Below are 23670 nucleotides of genomic sequence, written 5' to 3' on the forward strand. Positions count from 1 at the left end.
CTATCTGCTCCATCTCACCCCATGTAACCAGCCATTCATTGGGGCTTCTGGGGGGAGGCATTCAGGGGTTTCACCCATTCCTCTAAGTCACTGAGCTTTGTCCTTCTCTCTCCTGCAGTGAACAAGGCTTCAGCGTATCACAGGCCACGCTGGAGGAGCAGAGCACCCTGGGCAGGAGCCACTTTGAGCACCTTCTCGTCAGCCTCGAGAAGTCCCCTAGGGACCAGGAGCACAAGTACAACCAGGTAAGAGAGCACCCGTACTGGCGTTCCATGGTGTGTGGGGTGGAAGGTGCAAAAGAGTGCAGTGGACCAAGGTGGCAGAAGAGGGCTGCAGTGGTGGGGGGAATGCACAAGGTAGACATGGTACATGCATTTCTAGGACTGGGGGTGTGGGAGTATTGTGCTTTTGGATGACATTCCCCAATCCACCTTCACCCAGGTGTGTCCTTGAGCAGGTGACCTGTGTTTGTGCATGTTTTTCACCCACTCTAAGCCACTGACTTATGTCCCGTCTCTTCCCCCGTATTTCCACTGGCATTTACTACTTTCCCTTATGTAAAGTTTGCCACTGATGCTCCCTCATATCTGGTGTCTGGTGGAGGAGAATGGTTCTAACTATTTGGGTAAAGTATTTGTATTTATTGTGCATTTGTAAGACACATATACATCAAGAAATTGTGTTTCACAGCACCCACAGGTCAAAGGGGTGGGGAGACAGGGGAATGAAAGGCAAATACAATAACAAGGAACAAAGACCTGGCGGTCCTACTAGGCCTTGTGAGCATTCAGAAGGTGCAAGTGCAGAGAGAGAAGGGCCAAGGGAGGGGCTAAGTGCTGGAGGTACCACAGATGTAGAAGTGCCAGAGAGTCAGTTGCAAGGCAACAGGTAAGTGTCTGGCAGAGACCACTTGGTAAAGGGTGGTCACCTGCCAATACAGGACAGCACCGGCCAGTGGGTGCCCAATAGCGAGTTCAGGGGGAGGGCGGAGACTGAAGGCGATTGACATGCAGAGAGTTGGATCCGTAAGATCATAGAGATCTGGAGGGAGAGTATTTGGTGAGAGCAAGTTGTAGATAGCATGGTCCCCGGCCCCAGATAGCCTTATGGATGATGCAGAGGGATTTGAATTTGATCCTTGCAGCACCCGGGAGCCAGTGGAGAGATTTTAGGGCTGGAGAGATACAGTCCCTGTGCTTGAGGCCAAGGATAAGACTTGCAGCCCTATTCTGCATTAGCTGGAGAGGTGGAAGATAGGAAGAGGGTAGATTAAGGGAGAGGCTGTTGCAGTAGTCTTGCCTAGAAAGTACCAGGGCTCTAGAGATTTTGAGCTTCTGGTAGTGGGTGCCCTGATGCAAGTGTCTGGGCCCACTGTGTGTCTGAAGGAGTTAGTGGTGACTGATGTGGCTAGTGATATTTTACTCTTGGCGAGAACAAAATGGTGTGCTCTGTGGATGTTTACAACTGAGGTGGCAAAATACTTTTTAGCTAGCAGCTAGCAAACTGAATGTTTGCAACTTGATAATAAATGAATTGGGGGATCAGAGAAACCTCTGGGAATACACATGCTTAATTTGATCACTACATGGCATGCAAAGAATTGTGAGACACAGAGGGGACCAGAGAGTTCTATTTTTGCTGAATATCTAAGGAAGTGGAATTTGGCCAGGTCCTGAAATACCTTAAGATGGTCCTCGCTTTCTAAACTGTATCAAGGCTACTCTTCTCACTCCATCCGCACCCACTCTCATTACTGGGTTGGTCTTAAATATGACTGTGAATATCTTATAGGTTAGAGTTGTTTTGACATCTGAGTTATGCGAGTGACACTTTGCAATATGCTTGTGCCTCCACCATCTATTCTTCTCCAAGTTAGGTCCGCCAAGCTAAATCGTGTACGGGAAGGTATAAAATTACCAAGTGATTGTTGGCCTCTAGTTGTGTGTAGTGTAAGGTAATTGGAGATTTGAAGGTGGGTCATTTGGCTGGGGTAAAGTGAGGGTTTGGGAATAGTGAGGTCTCCTTGTTGGTGTATGGTGTATACTGTATGGTGTATATGTAATTGGTTGAACTGTTAGCCTGAAGAGACATGGAGACTGGAGAACTGAAATCAGCTGAAGTGGGTGGGAAGAGGGATTGTGCCACTTTTGTAAGACTGACTTTTATTCTCTCTATGTTTTTGGAATTACTTCACTGAGAACGGTGGCTGTGGATGTCAAGGCACACTACAAGATCAATTTGCAGGCAAGAGTTGAAGATCATAAAAGTCAACTCCCAGGTAAGTCGGTAACTAGATGGGTATACATACGTTGTGGGCACCATGTGGTGACTTTCGATGCAGCATGGTATGCTTACTGAGTATCCAAGTTTATTACATGCACTCTTCTTGCTCTATGAATGTGATACATTTTCTCCGGTGTATCTGTTCCTTGTAAAATGATAATTTGTATGAGGGCTTGCCACTAGAGTAGGACCATGCAGTTTGCATCTATCCATCCAGCCGACCCTCCTCTTCCCCGTCCCAGTGTATCTTTCAATGTTCAGGTCCATAGATATCCCCAGGGGTGCGGGAAAGGAACAGTGAACATTATAATCATAATTGGTGGTTTACTCTCCCCTGCAAAGGACACTCCAACAGGCTTAAAGGTACTCCTCTGAGTGACCAGCCAGCAATCACGTAACGTTTTACAGTCTCTTTTCTTGGCTTAACCTGTCTTTTCGGGGTAAATATGGGATAAGATTACGAATATCGTTTGGTCAGGGGCCATCTCTCTTAAAAATTGGCTTCTCACATGCTGGCAGCACAGTTTGCTAAATGCTCCGCTTCCAGTTAAATATGTAACAATGAAAAGGCATTAGCATAGTGAAACACGTTTCTTAATCTTAAATACACCATTTGATTTCTTTAATCTGAAAGGTGAAAGGTGTGAAAAAAGACATTTATTATACGTCAATGATGGACATATGTATAATAAATGCATGTTTCACGCCAGCGTTCTAACGCTGCTGCTTGCTGGAAGATCATCTCATTTTAACATTCAGACGCAGTTCCGTTGCAGCGTGATTATCCGGTGCATACATACTCAGCTGTTCATTGTGCTACTTCACGGTCTATATCCTGCCAATCCAACCACCCAAATAAAGTGAATAAGGAGGTGAAATTCGCCTGGCCTGCACTGTTTACCTACTGGTACTTAAACCAGGCCAGATGGCCATTCTTTCACAACGAGGAGTGACGCTTTTGTTTTGTTGGATGACGTATTGCCTTCACACTGTTTAAGGTGAGGGGTGGATCACTGCCACAGTACGCCTACTGGGTGGCCAATTCATACAGCGGCTCTGCTGGATCAATCCTGAATGATTTATTAGTAAGAGGACACTAAGGCCTTTAGAATGGGGATAGTCACCCCCTCTGCCTTAGGAGCCTGCCACCTGGGGTTACTATATTATGATGATGATACTAGGCAGTTTTAATGCAAAGCCCAGTTTCTTAAGTGGAGCTGTAGAAAGGGTTACTTGGTCTTACGCCCTCCCCTCACATCCAACGTTCTCTCAGTCACTGCACCATCCGCTGCACTGCAGAGCATTACATAATAAAAGGCTTTTTTCAGCCTATATAGGGTCAGCAGTGTTGGTGTTACAAAGAGAGGATCAGTGGGTTGAGTGGCTGCTGCAGAGACGGTTGCCAATGATTGCCTGCATCACACAGCGACACCATGTAGAGGATTGGTACGTAGTTATGATTAGCACACTGAATTGCCTTTAGTCACTGATAATAGGTGGTTTGTTTTCCTGCAATTAACAGTACTCTTTAAATTGGGGAGGAAGGGCTGTCAAAATGGACTGTCTGAATTACATACATGCATGCAATTTCGTTTTCTGACATACGAAATGTGGGTGAGCCTCTCAACACAGAATTCTGATATATTATTTTCTGGCACACAGATGGACTGTGAATCTGTACAGTGACTACATGCCCACCCCATGTTTAAATATTTTGGATGTATGGTGCTGAATGAGGACCCAAACTCTCAATACGGATTCCAGCATAACAAAAAGTGCAACAGAAACACAGTGTCGTTGGTGAAGTGGAGCCACTGATAAGCGTACAACTATGGTTGAACGCCCAGGCGCTGAGGCACTTTGTCGGGACACTGAGGGAGCTTCATTGCCAGGACTCACTCTCTACCCATGTTAGTTTTTGATAAAATGCCACCTATAAGCTCAAACTATTGAATTAGAGTGCAGCTAGGGAGAAATGTCATATGAGGTGGGGCACAGAGCTTGTAGGTGTTGTTTGGTTACTTACCCACGCATTGACTGACCATGGCCATGCTAATCCTTATGGCCATTTCCACCTGCTTTCTGCCTCTCTCCACCCAAAACACAACCTCCTGGGATCTCTTTTGGCTAGCCTTAGCATCAAGCGTTGTTCCCCTGCCAGGGTTTTCTCACAGCAGTCTTCTGAGAGTTAATGACTTCATTGGAACTGTAAAAGCGTTACTGGTGTAATAGAAATGTCTTACCAGGCCTGCCTTCAGCCACTCGATTTATTAGCACTATGCCTGTCCTTCATTGAAGTTCTGTTAAAAACAAGCATTGGCAAAGACAACAGTTTAACTTTGTGTATCAATATTTGGCATTTAAAGGCACTGCTATTATATTTCCAGCTACTCTCACCACTCAGCAGCAGGTGCTACAATCCAGCTAATACCACTATGGCAGTGCCTGGCAAATGCCTTTTCCATGCCTACACAAAAGACAAAACTGTTGGCATTGCACGTTTAAGAATGCCTTTTATCTGTGTGCCCTTCCCAACATGGGAACAGGATTATAATTATAATTTTACTTTTATTGCGACAAACACGCTACCCGTGAGCAATCCCCCCTCACCAATGGATGAAATGGATTTAAGGATACACGTTTGTCTGGGCACCTTTAATACCATATGAATTTGTTTGTCTCATCTGCAAAATGTGGAACGTCCCCGGTCCACCTGTCATTGAACATCTACTTTGAGAGATCATGAACTCCTTTAAAACATCACTTTTTAATCCATATATGTTTAAAAACCGCTTTAAATGCACTCTTTTTGAACAATATATTCAACATTTTCTTGGGGATACTCTCAATCCCCTCATAGAAAGGTTGGGCTTGTGTGCTGTGCTCGCTCCTTTGGCGAAATATGGGGCCACTTTGAAAAAAATGTCCAGGGCCACTTTTGGTTCCCAGTCCGGCCCTGGTTGCATGGGCTTCGGTGAGAACTTCATGAGTTGGATGAGGCTGCTGTATGAATCCCCGGTTGCTAGGACCAGGGTCAACGGCTGGCGATCAGAACTGTTCGGTCTGGGAAGGGGTACAAGGCAGGGCTGCCCACTATCGGCCATGATTTCCGCTATTGCGATCGAACCCCTGGCGATCCTGCTGCGAAACGATCTAATCTGGGAGGGGTTCCGGTGGTCCGAGACCTGGGAAGACAGAATATCCCACTATGCGGATGACCTACTCATCTACCTGAAGGAGCCAAACACTTCTTGCCCCAGAGTTATGCAACTGCTGGGCCAATATAAGGCATTCTGTGGAATACGCGTGAACTGGTCCAAATCCATCCTCTTCCCTGTAGGGGACACCTCATTGGTGAGTCTGGCGACCGGCCCCTACCAGATCGAGAAGGAACAGTTCAAATACCTGGGGATACACATCACGATGCACCTTAATGAATATAAAGCCTTAAACCTCTCCCCCTTGGTAGCAAGATTTGCAGATGACACTCGCCACTGGATCTCCTTGCCACTGACGCTGATGGGTAGGGCAGCTTTGTTCAAAATGATTGCCCTCCCTAAATATCTATACATCCTGCAAAACGCGCCATTTTACATCCACCATCGGGACTTCCAGAAAACCGAATGCACCCTCCGGAAACTGCTTTGGAAAGGAGGCCACCCAAGAATTGCTCTTGACACCCTTCAGAGGTCCGTCTGGGAAGGGGGGATTGGGCTGCCCAGACTGCAATCATATTACTAGGCCAGCCAGATGGAGGTGTTAAACAATATGCTTCACGGTGACAGGAGCCTCCCACACATCAAGGGCTTCCACTGTAACACTACCAATAAGCCAATAGAGCACCTCTACAGAGACTTGGATCGCCCTCCGATATCTGATATGGCATCCCACATAACGAGAGTTTGGAAGGAAGCGCTTCGATACTTGGGTTGGGGTGGGAAAATAACACTGGCCCAACCGTTGTGGAACAATTGCAACCTTACCGAAATACGAAAACTACCGAGATGGCCCGAGAGGACCCAGCGTGGAATTTCTAGCGTTGGGGATGTAGTACATGAGGACAACCTGGCAACATTTGAGATAATGCAAGAGAGGTTCTCCCTGCTGGACACAGAGAGGTTCCACCACATGCAGCTGAATCATGCTTGGACAACCCATCGACAGATCACACAAGACCTGTCGGAAAGCTCCCCGCTTGAATGAAACATAGTCTTGGATCGGGTAGAGCGGAATGTCACCTCCACCATGTACACTGTGATAACTTCCTTCGCGACACCGGAACTATCCAGTCTGAAATCAAAGTGGGAACGAGACGTAGGTCCACTCCTTCTGGAGGACTGGACGGAGGCCCTGATGTACCCGCGTGAAACCACCATCTCCTCGAGGCTCCGACTCGTCCAGTTGAAGATCCTGCATCGCACCTACTACCCGAGAGTGGCCCTCTTCTGTTGGGGCAGGGCCGCGGACACAAAGTGCCTACGCTGCAAGAGAGAGGAAGGTACCTTTTTTCATATCCTGTGGGAGTGTAGTAATATTCAGCTGCTCTGGCAGAAATGCTGAGACAAACTGTCTAGCGTTCTGGGAAAGACGATACAGAGGTGCCCGAAACAATTGCTTCTGGGGGTCTCCGGAGAATCTGACTTATCCCGCTATGAGAAACTGCTGTGGTCAACTGCATTTGCAGTCCTTAGGCGGAAAATTGAACAACTGTGGGGCTCGGAGCGCACACCCAGCTATGACCAGTGGGTCACGGACGTGGACATATGTGCTGTAATGGAGCACTGGGTGTACAAAGCAAGAGGTTGCCCGCAAAAGGCGGGGAAAATATGGAGAAGATGGGAGGAGGATAGCTGAAGGCCAGGGGCGACCCTGTAGCCGCTGAGACTGTGTGAGGCCCACCGGAAGGGAAATATTGACTCTGTTAAGTGCACCCTGTGTCATGAAGTCATCCTATGTCAAATTCGATGGTCTGTCGGTCCATGGTCCCTGAAGCTGAGTTTGTCATTGTTATTGTTTCTTCTTTTGATTGTTTTTCTCTCTCCCCACCACTACCTTTCCCTGGCATTTGCCCTCTCCTTCCCTCTTCTCTCCCTTCCCCTCTCCCCCCTCATCCCCCTCAAGTGTCCCCTCCCTGGAATGTAGAGAGATGAATGTAATGTTGTTTTAACCTTGAAAAGCAATAAAATCTTTGATAAAAAAAAAAACTAAACGAATATTGCTGCGGCGAGCCCAACACTCCAGATCTTCGTTTTTCGCCATTACCTCTTTCATTTGTCGTTCTAGTAATGCTACGTTGTTGGTTAGTATGGGCGTAGTGTCGTCTAGATCGGAGACCCTCTGTTCTATTGTGTCAAGACGCTCACCATGCTTGTCCAGCCTGTGCTGTAGTAAATCAACTTTGGACAATAAAGAGTCCAGCTTGCCATCGAGATTTCCGATCCCAGTCTTGAGATCCAGGAGTATTTCACGTATGTCGAGGGCTGGAGGTGTTGTTTGGCCAGCGTCAGACCCTGAGTTGGAGGGCTGGGAAGCCATCAGGCCTTCTTGCCTAGGTGTTTTCACTACTGCTCCAGTTTCAAATGTCAGCTTTCTCTGTACCTTATCTGATTTACCGATGGTATGTGCTGGGAAAATTGTGGGTCTTTAAGCTTGGTGTATGTGGCCAGCAGGGTACGGGCTGTCAGTTTTTGCCACCGATCGCCGTTGCTCCTGGGGGGGGGGCAGGAAGCAGAGTTGGAGGCAGGATGAGGTTGATGCGCCGCAATTGGACAGCGTTCCTAGACTTGTGGGCTCTTGACCTGTGGATATTCTGCAGTATGGGCAGTCACTGTGTGTGACTCAGTTTGCCGACTGTAGCCATGGTGGATTCAGATGTAGTGAGAGGAGCAGGGTGGACTGCCCCAGTTTGTGAGGTGTGCTCTTTTGAGTGTTTTTCACTGGGCTTTTGCCTGCTTTAGGCTTGCAGCTGGGTAGTATGGCCGCGGTCAAGCCTGGTGGGTTTCCAGACCGCAGTGGTCCAGGGGGCTACATTGATGTCTAGGCCCGGGTTGGTAGATGGCGGACGTACTCATACCCTGGTGGGTTGCCTGGAAGGAGAACTTGCAATCTGAGCGAGGTAGCGGCCGAATCTGAGGGGCTGCCTCGCCCCGACACCGCTTCGCAGCTAGAGTCAAGCCGGGTCCGCACTATTCAGTGATAGGCTGTTCCAGGCACAGATGAGTAGGGTGTACAGGCGGCCGGTGCGGATGAGTTTCACTCGTCTGGAAGAGTGACGCTGTGCTCGCAGAGCAGGAGTCGGGGAGAACCAGGCCGGCGCTGCTCCGGGTGGTTTGTGGCGTGAGGGGGTGGTCAAGGGGGAATCCGGGGCCTGCCCCCGTCAGCGTAGCTTCTGGGGTAGCTGCCAGCCTTGATGAGAGTGACGTGGAGGGGCCGCCGCCCCTTAGTTTATCTGCAGACGGTAAGCGGGCAGGGGGCGCACATTGTACCTGCTATTGTGCTGTCTGTCTCACTGGCTGTGCCCCTCGTTGGTGTCACTCCAAGCCACGGCGATGGGGGTGGGCCGTGTGCGATGCTGCTCTTCTTGATTCCACCGCCCCTTCCCCTGCCGTACTGCAGCCCCTGAGGGCCGTTGATCTCCAGGGGGTGTTGAACTGTGCGGCCAGCCTCGATGGGGTCCATGCGCCGCTCCGGACTCCTGTGGGCCTGCCCCCGATGTCAGTAACGCTGCACCGCGGCGGTCAGGCCCTCAGATGACTCGGCCGTGTGCCAGAGCTGGATCTCTGGTAGGGAGGAACGCTCTCACGCCGCCTCCGGTTGTGGTGCTGTCCACTTGCCTCCAGACCTCAGGGATTCTGAAGTTTTCTTTGCTTTCCCAGACTCGCTGCACTCCACTCTCATATGGTCTTCAGGGTATTCAGCAATGGATGCCTGTTCACTTTTTGCATCTTACCCCATCCAATACTGACATTCTGTACTACCACTTCGTGTTCCCTGCCCTCATTGGCTTTTTTTCCCCCCTCTAATCTTCCATATCTATTCATACCTTAAGGGTAATTTTTCACCCCTCCCTTTTTCTCTTTGCATCTTGTGTGCAGCACAATTATTTTAACATAATGTCTCCGGAATCAGGCCATTTCTTACATTCCAGGCCACTACTTTTATTTGGTCAGGACTCGACCACTGTTCAGCTCTCCTTTTTGGCCTTCCAGTATATACGCTTGCAACACTTCACTACATTTTCAATTCTTCCACTCGTCTTCTATTTTGTTTACCTCCACGTTCATCTGGTTTCTGTTTCTTCATTGTATTTTCGATGTATAGTTCTTAAATTTGTTCATGGTTTGGATTCTTTCTAGCTTTCATTTTTGGTCTCTCTATATTTTTCTCCCCGCTATCTGAATTTTTCGTGATGTGCTTTGTATCCAGTTTGTATACTCATTTGCCCTTCTGCGTTGTTGTCTCTGAAATAGTGGAACTCTTCCTTTACACGTGCATCCTGTCCCTTCACTGGCTACATTTCGTTCCTTGTACATCTTCCCGATTAATTGAGTCTTACTGGCAAAATTGGTAATCTTCATTATCACAGTTCTTTAGGACAATATCTGTTTTAATTTGTTAAGTGCTTTGACACATTGTTATACAAATTCAATAAAATTAAAAAAATGAAATATGTCAATGGCACTGTCGTATCCACCGGGGCTCTATGGACTCCAAAGGTTGCATAGCGAGGAGAGGAGGAGTGACCGAAAGATTTGTCCTTGTCTTTTCTTGGTTCTCCATACAAAGGTCTCAAACGAATAGTTTAGACATTGGGATTTTCAGGAGCTAATCGAATGACCTAGGATACTGTGGGTGTCGAAAGTCGATAGAGGAGAGTGGGTGGGGTATGATAGAGACTGAAAGGCTGCTGGACTTAGTTTTGCCCACCAGGCACAGACATATTTGAGCTACTCATATGTGGCCATGCGTTAAGCACTTCCCTACATAACAGGTGCCAGGGTGGTACTGTGGAGTAGTCATGCTGCAGTTCCCTGGCTCCAATTGGGACAGATGACCGGCAACAGACCTGACAAGAGGGAGAGAAGTAGGAGAGCTGTCTCCAGGTAGGGCCAAGCATAAGAATCAGACACGCTCTTATCCCAAGAAACTGATGGTTCAATTGTCTTGCTCGATTTCATTGGGCTCAATGTGTTAGCACGGTATGGACGAGACCATGTGCCAAGTATATCAAAAGACCGAAAGCAGGGCCATTCTTATGTACTCCATGGATAGAGGGGCCATGGGTTATTCGGTGACAGAGTCACAAATCAGCCTCACCCTAAGCATAGGGATGACAAACACGAACCACTGGGACAGATTGGAGCAACAGCTGAAGCTATCACCTTGGCTAGCGGTGAATTAAAGAAGGCGAAAAAAGTTATGTCCATACAATATCTTAAGCTTACAAAATGTGAAAGCAAGGTTATGTCTTGGGAAGACCGGGAATGGCACAAAATATATTCCCTGCAGCAGGGAAACATGTACATAAATAAATATTGCTGATTTGAAAAAGTGTCACATAGGGATGAAGCCAAACAAAGGAGCACGGCGGACAGCTCAACACAGAGTATACTCAGCACCCCGTTCACGACCGCCTACAAGGGGGTCACATAGTAAGGTTCCCTTGATCCCCTGGATTTATTGAAGGAATTTTACAGTCCCTTGCAGAATACACTGCACGGAACACTGGGTCCTAAATGTGCAACTCACCAGAGGTGCAGCACCATTTCAACAAGACGCCTTAACTCCTGCATCTCCAGCACAACTGCGGAAGAGAAGCAGAGAACTCTGCAACCTCTCGGCCAGTGATAATAGTAGACCCACTCATCCATAACGAGCATATGCTGAGCTCTCCCAGTGTTGATGTGGGGGCCAGGCACTACCTTTGCCAGCCCTTAGGTGTTGACAAGCTCTTCCCGGGGTCTGGTGCTTGTGCCCTGCCAGCTAAATTATGGACGCAACCACAGAGCCTGAGAGGTTAGAATAAAGTGCAACAATCTCCCACAGGAACTGATGCAATGCAAGCGAAGATGGCGCCAGTGACCCATAGTTCAATTCAGTAAGTGCAATTCATATTTCAATGCTTCCGTAAACTAAATAAGACCCCCAAACTGACAGGGTGCATATTCTGGAGGCCGGAGAGGTTCTGTTTGGGTGCTCCGTCTCATTATCCTAAGAGACTGCCTCGCACACACAGATTAGCAGTTGCCAGTCCCCATTAACAAATCCAAACCATCAACTAAAGGCCAGGAGATAACGATCCTTTTAGAAATGCAAGTGAAGAAGCAAATGTTCCCAGTTGAAGCACAAGTACGTAGTGTTGCACAACCAGAGGACACCAATGGAATCCTTAGCGACAAAGCATGATCTACAGATCATCTTGCAGGGGATAAAGCAGGACATCAAGGGGCGTGCCAAAAAGCTCTTGAAATCAATACCAGACTTGGATAAACCCTTTAGACTGGTCAACACTCGTGTATGAAGTGGAAAAACACAATTGACAAACAATAGGTAAAGATCATAACTGGTCTTGAAGAACAAATAGAGGTAATCTGCCTACAATTGAGCCCAGTGTAATAACATCCATCTGAGTAGGATCCCAAGAAATTATCTGGATCAAGACTTGGAGGGACGTGGGCAAAGCCTTTTTGCCCACATTTTGGGATCCTATGCCAAAATAATTATGCTGGCTAAAAAGTTAATATAACAGATACATTTTTTGTTTATACCTCTTCTGACAGGGGCAAGGGGAGTAATATCCATGTTGTGTTAATAAATGTATGGTTATGAGACCAGGGTTATAATACAGGGTTAAGAAATATGACATGTAATCGGTTTACTGGAAGTCTTCATCTCAAACATTTAAACATGACACAGATATAAAATGACTAGGATTGAAATTGATGGTAGCCATGTATCTCCTGCTTCTAGCTTAGGAGAGCCTGGTTAGCTTACAACCATCAGTTACCAAGACCTACTTTTAACTCCTGAGGCCAACAGGTACCATACAAACGTACATAGGTGATATCAATTTTGTATGTATGGGAATACCAATAAAGGCGACTACAGGACACACCGAAAAGCAGAATGGAGCATACAACTTGGACAGAAATGTAGTATTTGCATCTCCAGTGAAAGTTAGATTTGTACAGCGCTGCGTACTAGATTCTGTTTCTACCGAGACAGCTCTTGCCTACCGGATGATGCCCAATACCCAGGAGCTGCTCTTAGCTCCTGCTCATCAAATCTCAATTTCTACCCCGGAATGAGTATCCACCATAATATTACAATATGGATCCTGAATGTAAGGGGTCTCAATTCCCCAGTGAAGCTGAAAAGCTCAAAAGGTCTTTCAATGACCTTACTTCAAGAGACTCACTTGGTCCCCACAGACGAAAAGAGAAAGCATACAAAGTATTAAATACTTGTTTATTTTGCATCAACTGGTAGTAAGAAAAGGGGAGTGGCTATTTTCATCAGCAAGGGTTTTCCATTTGTAAAGTGGGCTGTTGGACCTAATGTGCAAAGGACTCATGAAGGATCAGTTGGTCACATCAACACCACCACATGGCCCAAATGAAAATTAAGATTAATTTTGTACCAGCCTTATCATGACTTTAGGTTCCTTCACGTAAGGGGAGAGGATTTCAACTGTGTACTGGACCAGCCGTTAGATAAAACACTATCCACGGAGGGATTACACTTTTTTTTAAAAAGCCGGTAGATAAAATGCTCAGGGATTTTTTTTCCTAGTTGAGGCTTGGAGGTTTTTCCACAAAGGGTATAGGGATATACCAATTATTCATCAGCCCGTAGGTCGTTTTCCGGGTTAGATAGGTTTTTAAATCTCTAAGACATTGATCCCTGAAACAAATGAAATTTCAATTGACACAAGGTTTCTCACCGACCCTACATGAACACTTTTTATTCTAGATGTAGGCAACCTGCCACCCTTCACTGGCAAAACATGGACATTTAATGAAAACATCCTACAGGATCCTGTGATGTACCGGCACATAACAGTCTAGAGCATTATCGAGAATGTAGACCCGGACTTGCTATTGGTTGCTGGAAAAACAGTTGTAAAACATACGCAAACCGGCTGCATTTGTTGCACCTCAAGAACCTTGGAGTAGCACTCTAAGAGTGGAGGGGTCCAGCTGTGCGAGCTGGACCATAAACAAAAAGGTTGCCTGAAAAGTCTAAGGGAATTGAAATTAACAAGGAATATTTAAGAAGCACGTATGACCGATAAAACAGCTCAATCATTGTTACGCACCAAGCAATTTTCTTACACTCGAGGTAACAAAGCTAACATGTTCCTGGCTGCCAAATTATGCAATCTCTGAGCTAGACATGTCAAATAATATTTCACTTCAGAAATGGACTGAACTTGGACTTCAGAGTGTGCACTTACTAGCTCAGTCCAGATTTCTATCCTACTGGACAAAATGCAAATTGGGCTCTGACAATCCCTATGGAGTTACAGGGTTTTTGGAGCTGGAGGCGTCAGAGGGCATGGCCAAATATGAGAAGTTCAGGTCTGGGTTTAGCCTGTGGCTGGAGTTCCTATTAGTATCTGGGAACAGCCCAGTGATCGGGACATTGAAGCAAGCCAAGGCAAGTATCCACACCTGGACTAAAAAAGTCCCTGGCGTCTGACGTATTGATATCTAAATATTTGCCCTCTATGGTCTGGTACACTGAACTGAAGAATGTTAAGCCGGATCAAGCACCTATCACTAAGTTAAACTCTCCAGCAGGTAGGAGGTTATTGATCTTGGCCCGTCTGAATTTACTCCATTTGTTCAAAAGGCTGAGCTGGATAAAGGTGTCATGCAAATGTCACTGCAGGATGGGGATGGACGAGGAGTAAAACCATATTTTCAAAAGGCAATCATATTAGGTCTCTTAAGGAAGCTATGTTTTTTATCCAATTTTTATATAACTAAGCGGAATTTAAAAGAGCCATACATTTGAGACTGCATACTTTGCATAATATAGGTTACTGGAAGCCTTGTGTTCTTTTCTAATCTTGGAGCCAATTTGACTGTTTTAATTATATTTAATCTGGGTGTAGGTGGACGATTTTAAATTGGGTTTTATTGTGTTGTTGTTTATTTACAATTCTTAATTGTATATTTGATCTTGCTGTTAATGGAGAAATCCGAAATAAACTTTGATTGATTGGACTTCAGAAGTGGGAAGAAAACTATTCTACGAAACAAATTCCGCAATCTATTCTCTTAGTCCTCAGGGAGCCTTGATTGAGTAGAATACTACCTTGCATCACTTGACCTCCCCAAAATTACATGCTGAGAGATGGGCTTTGGAATGTCCAATTACTAAAGAAGAAATATAATTAGGTAAAGCAAACCTGAGAGCCAAGACATAGGGCTTCCCTCTTACTTTCAAATCCATAAAAAACCAATGCTCCTAAACTGGTTGAACTCCTTTCTCAAATCTGGAGTGGTGTCTAAGCACATGGCAAACGCCACCACAGTCTTATTATTGAAACCTTGGAAAAAGGCATTGGAATATGCATCATGCCTCCTATTACACTTTTCTAATTATTTATCCAATCTATTAATGCGGCAAGATCCACTACTATCCATAGGATTCACATCTCTCAGCCCAGCAGAAATCTCATCGCCAGCCATCACTACATTTAGAACAATACACTTTTTTCCGAAGAAGGGTAAGATTGTCAATTTTTCATAGATCAGGTGGAAGGCAGTTTCATAATGTGTCCGTCAACACGGCGGTTGATCTATCAAATGCTCTCTTGCGCCTAAAAGGATCTATGAACATCTGAAAACTAAACATAACGTTGGTGTCTAGAAGACACTAGCCACATGAGACATTGTTTGTTGTAACGGGGAGGAGAGAAGTACAGGGTTTTGTAAGCTAATGTGGGCATTTTAAATGAGATTCAGCTCTTGACTGGCAGCCAATGTAACCTACGAAGTATCGGGCAAATGTGAGCAAATCTGGGTGTGTTAGTGACAAACCTATCCATGGAATTCTGCAGAACCAGCTGCTTCTTTATGGAAGACACAGGAGAATCTGCATGCAAGGAGTTGCAATAATCCAGTCTCGATCCTGCCAAGGCCCTGATCAAGGTAGAGCAATGTTGTTCTGAAAGAAAAGGCCTGACTTGTTGAAGTAACATAAGAGAATAGTTTGAGTGTTTCATTATAAGATTAATTTGAGGGACCTGATAGATAAGGTATACTCAAAAATCATGCCCAGGGACTTAACTTTAATTTGAACTCGGCTGGTATAGTCCCCTAGTTTGAAATCAGGGTAGCTAAGTAAGCCGGAGGGTAGGCCAGCAGCAAAATGTGCGTCTTGCTTTGGCTCAGCCCAATCCAGTTTTGGGCAATCCATTGTTCAACGCATTTAAAAATAGGCTGATTAAGAGTACTGTTGGAACCGGTTCTTGATCTAAAGAGAAAACCAGCTGGGCGTCATCAGCATATTTCTGAAAAACTATCCTATTTTGATAAAAAAAAAGGTTGTGCAGCAGTTTCATGTATATATTTTTGGACCTTTACTGACTGTATTGTTATTTCTGGGGGTGGAGGTTTGATTCTGAACAGTTGTAAAATGTATACATTGTAAACAAAAAAATGTTTTTAAAAGAATGGAGGGATTGCAAGCCCCTTGGAAGACCCCAAATTCCACTAATGTATTTTGGATTTATATGGACCAACTTTGACGCATGATTTGCGATGGTTAAGGAATGACAATAGCCAATTGGCTGCCCCAGCAACCTCATGAAATCGCTGGCACAACAGAGTATGATCAATAGTGTAAAGTGCTGCCGAGAGGACAAGGAGCATCAGCAGGCCCACTTGGCTGCGGTCTATAATTTGCAAGAGGAGTCCTTGATATCTAACAAGGCAGTCTTTGTGCACCTACTAAGACGAAACCCTGATTGATGGTACCCCGAAATTTGATGGGATACCATGTGGGTTTAAAGTTGTAAAGCAGCAGGCTGATCTAGTATTTTAAGCAGAAACGGAGTTAGAGTTTGGATGACACCTAGTGCAGTTGTGGGGATCCAACAAAGGTTTCTTTAAGATCGGGGCTACCCATGCCTGTTTTAGCATGGTCAGGCCCGAGGTCTACTTGAAACAAGAGGAACCAATACAACTTATAATAAGTCCTAAAAATTCATAGCTGTCCATAACGATAAAAAAAGAGAAATGGTCATCGGGCCACGTTATAAAAGTTAGATGTGAGAATTTTCTAAATATCTAAATCAGAGACCGAGTGAAAATTGAACACTAGTGAATCTTTAGGAGTCTCCTCAGCAATATGGACCATGTCATCTTGTAGACTGAATGGCTCTCGATGAGAATGGGTCATGGGCGGGTAAGATTTAATGTGGTCTCTTACCTTTAAGATTTTGTCTTTTTAAAAAAGCCTTGCTTTTGTCAGGCCAAGATGGTGAGCTATTCATAGTTGAAGGGGGCTTTAGGTGGTAGTCGGGCATTTTTCCGATTTTTAAAGGGTCTTAAAAAGTTCTTTCTGGGAGTTAGCTGCATTGTCTATAGCAGGGTTGTCCAACTCCAGGCCTCGAGATATAAAATCCTAATGGGTTTTCAGGAAAAAAATGTGCATACATTTAGAATCATTGTATGCAACTTTATCTCATGACTATTAATGGGGGGCATCTTGAAAAATCGACATGTTGGAGTTTCACAACCCTGGTTTATAGCGTGTGCATAGAAATAATTTTGGGCCTTGATAATGGTAGATTTATATGTTGCTCAAGCTTGCTTAAGGTTCCTTTATCAATGAGACAATTGAGATCCCTTCTCCATTTATTCTCCAATCGCCTGACAGCCTTTTTGTAGAGCCATAGCTTCAAGAGAGAATTTGCCCTTTAAAGAAACCACAGATTCAATAATCTCCCTACCCGTGTATTGAAGTGGTTCACTAAGGAATCAGAATTGGAGACAATATTGGTCATAGAACGAAAGGCTTGGTTGAGAGAACTAGCTGTGAGCATATGTTTGTTGCTGTAGGCTATACCCTATTTAGTGCAACCTACTGCTAAATTCTCTGATATATATGGAAGTCCAAAAAGAATGGCCCTATGGCCAGACCAGTCTACCAAAATAATGGCAGAACTAGTGGGCCTGATATTCCATGATAAGACCCAGTCTGGTGTACAACCATAATTATGGGTAGGGAGGTACGCAAGAAAAAGTCTAAATTAGTGAAGGTGTTAAGTCCAGAGCCTGAGAATCTATCATCATTAAAACCAGAAGTAAAGTCTCCTAATAAAATCACAGAGGAATTGGGTTTCTTAAATGAGAGGATCATTTCCAAAAGACGCTTGGAGAAAAAGGATTATCAGGAGGGTGAGCGATACATTATAGTATACAAGTTTCTGCTGATTAAGCTCATTTTGCATGTTACCGTGAGTAATTCCCAACCAGTGAACTCCCTGCATGGGACAGAGGTGGGCATGTAATCATTTTTTTAAATGGCTGCCACTCCTCCTTTCCCTGAATTTCTATGAGTGGCTGAGATGGAATAATTATTGGGAAGAGCCAGTGCAATAGAAGGCCCCGAACAGTCTTTCAGCCATGTTTCCGAAACTACCAGGCTTCTTTTCAGGCTTAAAGAAGAGCAAGAAAAAGGCAGGGTGGTTGGGTTACTTAAGATAGAGTTGTGTGTCTGGAAGGTACAAGATGGGACTAGACTGGAAGTTTGTGCAATACTAAGTCCAAGCATCAAAAGGCTCTGGCAGAACTGGGATGAGCTCTTGATATTCTGTTCGGTGCTAAAGGGAAGAATGAGTTGGATTGCGAAACACTCTGGTTTTACAGAAGAGTCTTCACCACTGTAAGACAAGAAATCCCTTGTCAAAGTCAAATTCCTCAAATAATACCTTAAGTACTTAGATACAATGTCATTATCCTGAGTCGCCATAGCCCGAAAGGAGAGCACTCCTTCCGCAGGCGGACTGTGCATGCTGATGGATTACAATGGACCCTAGTCAGACAGTGTTGATGCCTGTAGTAAAGGCACAAACCACAACTTAGACTCTAAACACACGACCATACCAATAAGATACTAAAGGATCAAGGCAGTATAGCAAATAAACACACAAACATGCTGGGAACTTCGTGCCTGTAAGAGCCTTTTAAGCTTGACTGTAAAGGAAGGATGGGAGGGTGTCGGAGCCCCTCTCGTTGAACAGGGAGACCTGGAATCTGTAGCTCAGGTGGTTCCAAAGTGCAAAAATGGAAATATGAATTAATCAAAGAGCATAAAAACAGAATTGGGTAGTCTAAATGAAAGAGCAGAACACAACAGTAGCGCCAAGCAAAACAAATTCAATTAATCGAACAAATTTGAATGGTCAATGGAATACATTTTTGCCAACATCCTGGCCAACAGATGGATGTTCCTTTCCGCATTGATAGACCCAGGCCAAACAGGTCTTACTATGGGGAGAGATACAGAGAATAATGTTAGCCATGTCATTAATTTAATTCCCCTCAATGCACAAACAGGCCAACACTTTGTACTACTGGCACTGGACACAACTGAAGCTTTTGATAGTATCAATTAGTCATTTTTACATAACATTTTAGAAATATTTGTGTTGGCCCTAACTTTGTAAAGCTAATGTTAAACATAGGAAAATCCCAGTCACAAAACCTATATTTAAGGACAATTGCAATGACCAATATTGTAATAAGACTAGGTACTTGCCAGGGTTTCCTTTAATCCCCCCGTACTTTTGCTACTCAATTAGAGAAAATGCCATTATAGAAGGTATCATGGCACACAGCTCTTCATGCTGTTGTACTTATACACTGATGACATTCTGATATTTTTACAGGACACCATAGGTTCTTAGCGGAAACTTCCGCATCAAAAAATTTCCTTTGGGGAGATTTAGAATTTCAAGATCAAAGTACAGGTATACATGGGGTTAAATATCAGTGTCCTCAGAAATAATAAAACAATTGCAAACTCAATGCCAGGTCACACGGTCAGAGAATACTCTCCAGCATCTGGGAGTTAAGATGACCTCAAGATACAACAGTCTACATCAAGGCAATATTCCACAGTTATCAAGGTTAACTATGGCCATAATTTACAGGAGATCACTGGCCTGGGGCGTATACAGCCACTAAAATGACCCTCATTTGGTGACTCCTATGTATTTTAGGGTCTGTCCAATCCCCATTCTCTATAAAGCGATCAGACACTTAAAAGATGCGATCTTTAAATGCATCTGGGTAGGGAGAATCCCTAGATAATCCTGCAAAACATTGATGAGCGCTACTTTCTTAGGGGGGCTCCGAGGCCCTAGCATTAATCATTACTTAATCGCCACACAAATGTGCCATATATTAGTCTGGACAAAGCAGCAAACCTGCAATGGATGGATCCTGTTAGAACAGGGGGGTCACCGGTATTAACCTATTTCCATCTACCGTTTATCCCCAAAGGATAGCAAAATCTACTCGGGTTCATTACTTACATCCACGCTAGCATACTGGGATAGAGGTTTCAAACTGTTGGGTACAAATTCGGGCTAGAGCCCATTTATCCCATATATACAGTTGTCCATTTGGTTGTGGGGGTTTGATTGCATGCATGTAGGGGATCTGTATAGATTGCTATAGTTTGTTATCTCAGTTGGTTACCCTGGATCTGGGGGATAATTGCTTGGTTACATTTTGGGAAGGTAGAAGAAACCCTGATGTTCCTTCATATTTTGGGGTCACTCACCTAGATACAGTCAGAGTTTAGGAGGGCTACTCCCTTGGTACATTCAGGGTTTGGGGAGGACAATCGCGTGGGTGAATTTAGGTGGTGGAAAACGCACTCACTTGATGCTTTCTGGTGTTGGAATACTTATTTGGTGCAAACTGGCTACATCGTGAGTTAATATGTGCTTACATGTGTACCTTCGGTCATTGTAGTGGACCCTCATACAAGTACATAAAGGGAATGCAGGAACCTCACCTAGGTGCATTTGCATGAGTTGGGGGGATAGTAATTAGCAGATCGAGGGGAAAATGAAGAGTTGGAAGGATATACATACCAATAGACATTAAGAAATAAAGTGCACCACTGACCTGGTCCGATTGAGGTAGATCTGGACGCAGTGCTTGCTGGACACCCAGAGAAAATACATCTGCGGAAAGGCAGAGAAAATAAAATTAGTAGGTTGTCAGCAAACACATTGGACTTTAAAGCAGCCGCATTAAACATTTATATACACATTTAATGGGTTCAGGCAGAACATGCTCAGCTTTTCAGTAAATGTTTGTGCATTAACTTCTTGTATGAGAGTTGTGGCTTGCGCTGAAGAGAGTATGTGTGAAATAATACATCATGTGTGCTCTTATATGGCACATACTGACGGACTTCTCCGACATCTAAGATTGTAAAACCTGGTGTTATTATGTTATGTTATGTTATGTTACTTGGCATTTATATAGCATCTTATGTATCATTGGTATGACGTCAAAGCGCTGGTAGGTTGAACGCCCTCGGGAACCGTAGTTCAAGTCAGTAGAGAGGAGGAGTGTCGTATGGTGCGTGGGTACACCAGATATGTGTGCAGCTGGTGTGGTTGTTGGATGATAGCTGCTTTATAGTGATAGGTGTGGTGTTGATGAAATCAGTTGGATGTGATCAATCTGGTCGGTGGACCCCTAGACTGGGTTCTGGCTGCGTTAGGCCTGAGGAACGCCTAAGCTGGCCGGAATGTGCTCAGCTAGCTGTGTTTTATTAGGGTGATGAGGTGTTTGTGGGGCCGTGTTTGTAGGCCGAATTATCAGGGTGTAGCTGTGTTCTAGTTGAATGATGGTGTATAGAAGAGAGTAAGCATAGTGGTGTGAATGGTGGATATCAGTACCAGTGCCTGAGACCGGGCACGTGAGCAGGACACTGGGGACGTACATAGCAACATACATATATATAGCGTCAGTTGCATCCACTTCTTCTGTTTCATCCACTGCATCAGTTCCATCCACTCCGTCTGATCGATCACTCCATGGGTTCCATCCTTTCCATCTATTCCATCCATACTTCCACCTGCACCAACCATTTCGTCCGCACCGACCGTTTCATCAGTTCCATCCGTATAACCGTTCCATCCGCACCAACCATTCTATCCGCACCAACTGTTCTATCCACACCAACCGTTCAATCAGTACCAGCGGTTCCATCCCCACCAAGTGTTCCATCCGCACCAACCTTTCCATCCGAGCCAACTGTTCCATGCGCGCCAACCGTTCCATCCGCACCAACTCTGTTCCATCTGCGCTGACCGTTCCTTCCGCACCAACTGTTCTTTCCGCACCGACCATTCTTTCTGCACTGACTGTTCCTTCTGCATCTACCGTTCCATCCGCACCAACCGTTCCATCCGCACCAACAGTTCCATCCGCACCAATCGTTCTATCAACTCCTTACGTTTCATCCACTCATTCGGTTCTATCCACTCCTTTGGTTCCCTCTGCTCCTTCAGTTACATCCTCTCCTTTGGTTCCATCCGCTCCTTCGGTTCCATCCACTCCATCCGATGCATCCACTCCATCTGTCACATCCACTCCATTCATCGCATCCACTCCATCCGTTGCATCCACTCTATCCGTTGCATCTACTCCATCTGTTGCATCCACTCCATCTGTTCTTTCCACCTCATCCGTTCCATCCACATTTGTCTGTTCCACCCACTTCGTCCGTTCCGTCCACTACGTCTGTTCTGTCTATTCAGTCTGTTCTGTATATTCTAGCCACTCCGTCCGTTCCCTCCACTCTATCCGTTCCCTCTGTTCAGTCCGTTCTGTCCACTACGTCACTCCGTCCGTTCCATCCATTCCATGCGTTCGATACATTCCATACATTCTTCCATCCGCTGAGTCGTACCATCCGCATCAACCGTTCCATCCTCCCCAACTGTTCCATCTGCCCCAAGAGTTCCATCCGCCCCAGGAGTTCCATCCGCCCCAGGAGTTCCATCCGCATCAAGCGTTCCATCCGCACCAAGAGTTCCATCCACACCAGGCGTTCATCCGCACCAACCCAAAGTAAAGCCACTCAATGAACAACCTCTGATGTTTGAAGGGCTAAGTAAGTCCTGCCACAGGATTCAAACTTGCCAATTGCAGAGGCGGGCCCCATAACTGCCCGAGCTAGACACCCTAGTTGTGGAAGGTGTAGCGAGGGTGTAGAATGTGATATGACAGAATGTGTAGATTTATAAAGGCTCGTTTATTGAGATGTCACAGAGGCGGGGCTGGGGGTCTCAACACTGCGTTTAATCATGCTTTACCCCTAGCATAGGTATTGCATACCTAATATTTAAAGTGTTTTCAGGTAGTGTTGTAATATGAGTTAAGGTTTCATATGTCAATAAATGGAGTTTGGGAAATGGGACAGTGTTTCTACCTCTACCATTGGCATTCCCAAGCTTTGTAGCCTTTCTGTTTGCTTACTGTTGGACCGAGTGTTTCGACCTTAACAAAGGCGATCCCCACATTTGAAGACTTCATTTTCTTTTTAAGGTAGTAACCGATTTGAAAAAACGTTTTCCCCTGTTGATTACCTTCTTTTAAAAAGTAAAATACTATTTCACTGTGCTTTGTAATGTAATTTAAGTGTGAATTGCATCTTTTGGTGTGAAATGCCTACTGGGTGCCTTCCGCCATTAGGTGCGGGACTTCGGTCATCTCTGCTGAGCATGTGCCTGGACAGGCATCATCCACAAATGCACATGTTATGCTCCTGTCAAACATACATGTGTTATTGAGCACCCGATAATGTTGTGATGTGTTGTGTTTGGGTCGGCGCACGTGTCTGCTTGACTGTGGCGCAACAGTTGGGACACGCTGGATTACTGACTTACGGGTGTAGTATGTTCCTCGGTTCTCTGTAGTGGTCTGATGGTGCGTGTCACAAAACCAAATCCCAAGGTTGCCTCTGGAAATCCATGTGCTCTCGCTTTGCTCGGTACGAGCTGCAGATGTCATTCGTAAAATCCCAATTCTCGTGTTCAATGGTTATTGTTTAAATGATGCACTTGTACAATATTAATTATTTTCAATAAAAAGCACATTTATTTGAGTGAAGCAGTGTTCATACACAAGTCTAGTTTGGCCAATGAATTTCGGACTATGTCCGTCCTCAGGGATAGGCCCTTTGTATAACTTTTCCCAAGACTCAACTGGCCTTCACGTGTACTGGCATGGGTACAGAGAAAGAGGACCAACTGGTTAGTTGGGCTCTTTGGGGGGAGTGTTAGAACGCCTGTTTTGATGATGATCCTTTTCGTCTTACCAGGGGAATCCGCGTGATCAT

The 23670-nt window shown here is 45.2% G+C and overlaps 1 protein-coding gene across 2 annotated transcripts in view; it reads right to left on the reverse strand.

Moving 5' to 3' along the window:
* The window catches only part of LOC138582997 (proton channel OTOP2-like), a 283265-nt gene that overhangs the window by 130449 nt on the left and 129146 nt on the right, over nucleotides 1-23670 (reverse strand). For both annotated transcript variants that reach the window (XM_069654848.1, XM_069654847.1), the window contains exon 4: nucleotides 20439-20497. In XM_069654848.1, coding sequence (XP_069510949.1) covers nucleotides 20439-20497 — 59 coding nt within the window. The remainder of the gene's footprint in view (nucleotides 1-20438; nucleotides 20498-23670) is intronic.

This window comes from Ambystoma mexicanum, chromosome 3q (genome assembly GCF_040938575.1).
Source record: "Ambystoma mexicanum isolate Mex_15411 chromosome 3q, UKY_AmexF1_1, whole genome shotgun sequence".
NCBI lineage: Eukaryota > Metazoa > Chordata > Amphibia > Caudata > Ambystomatidae > Ambystoma > Ambystoma mexicanum.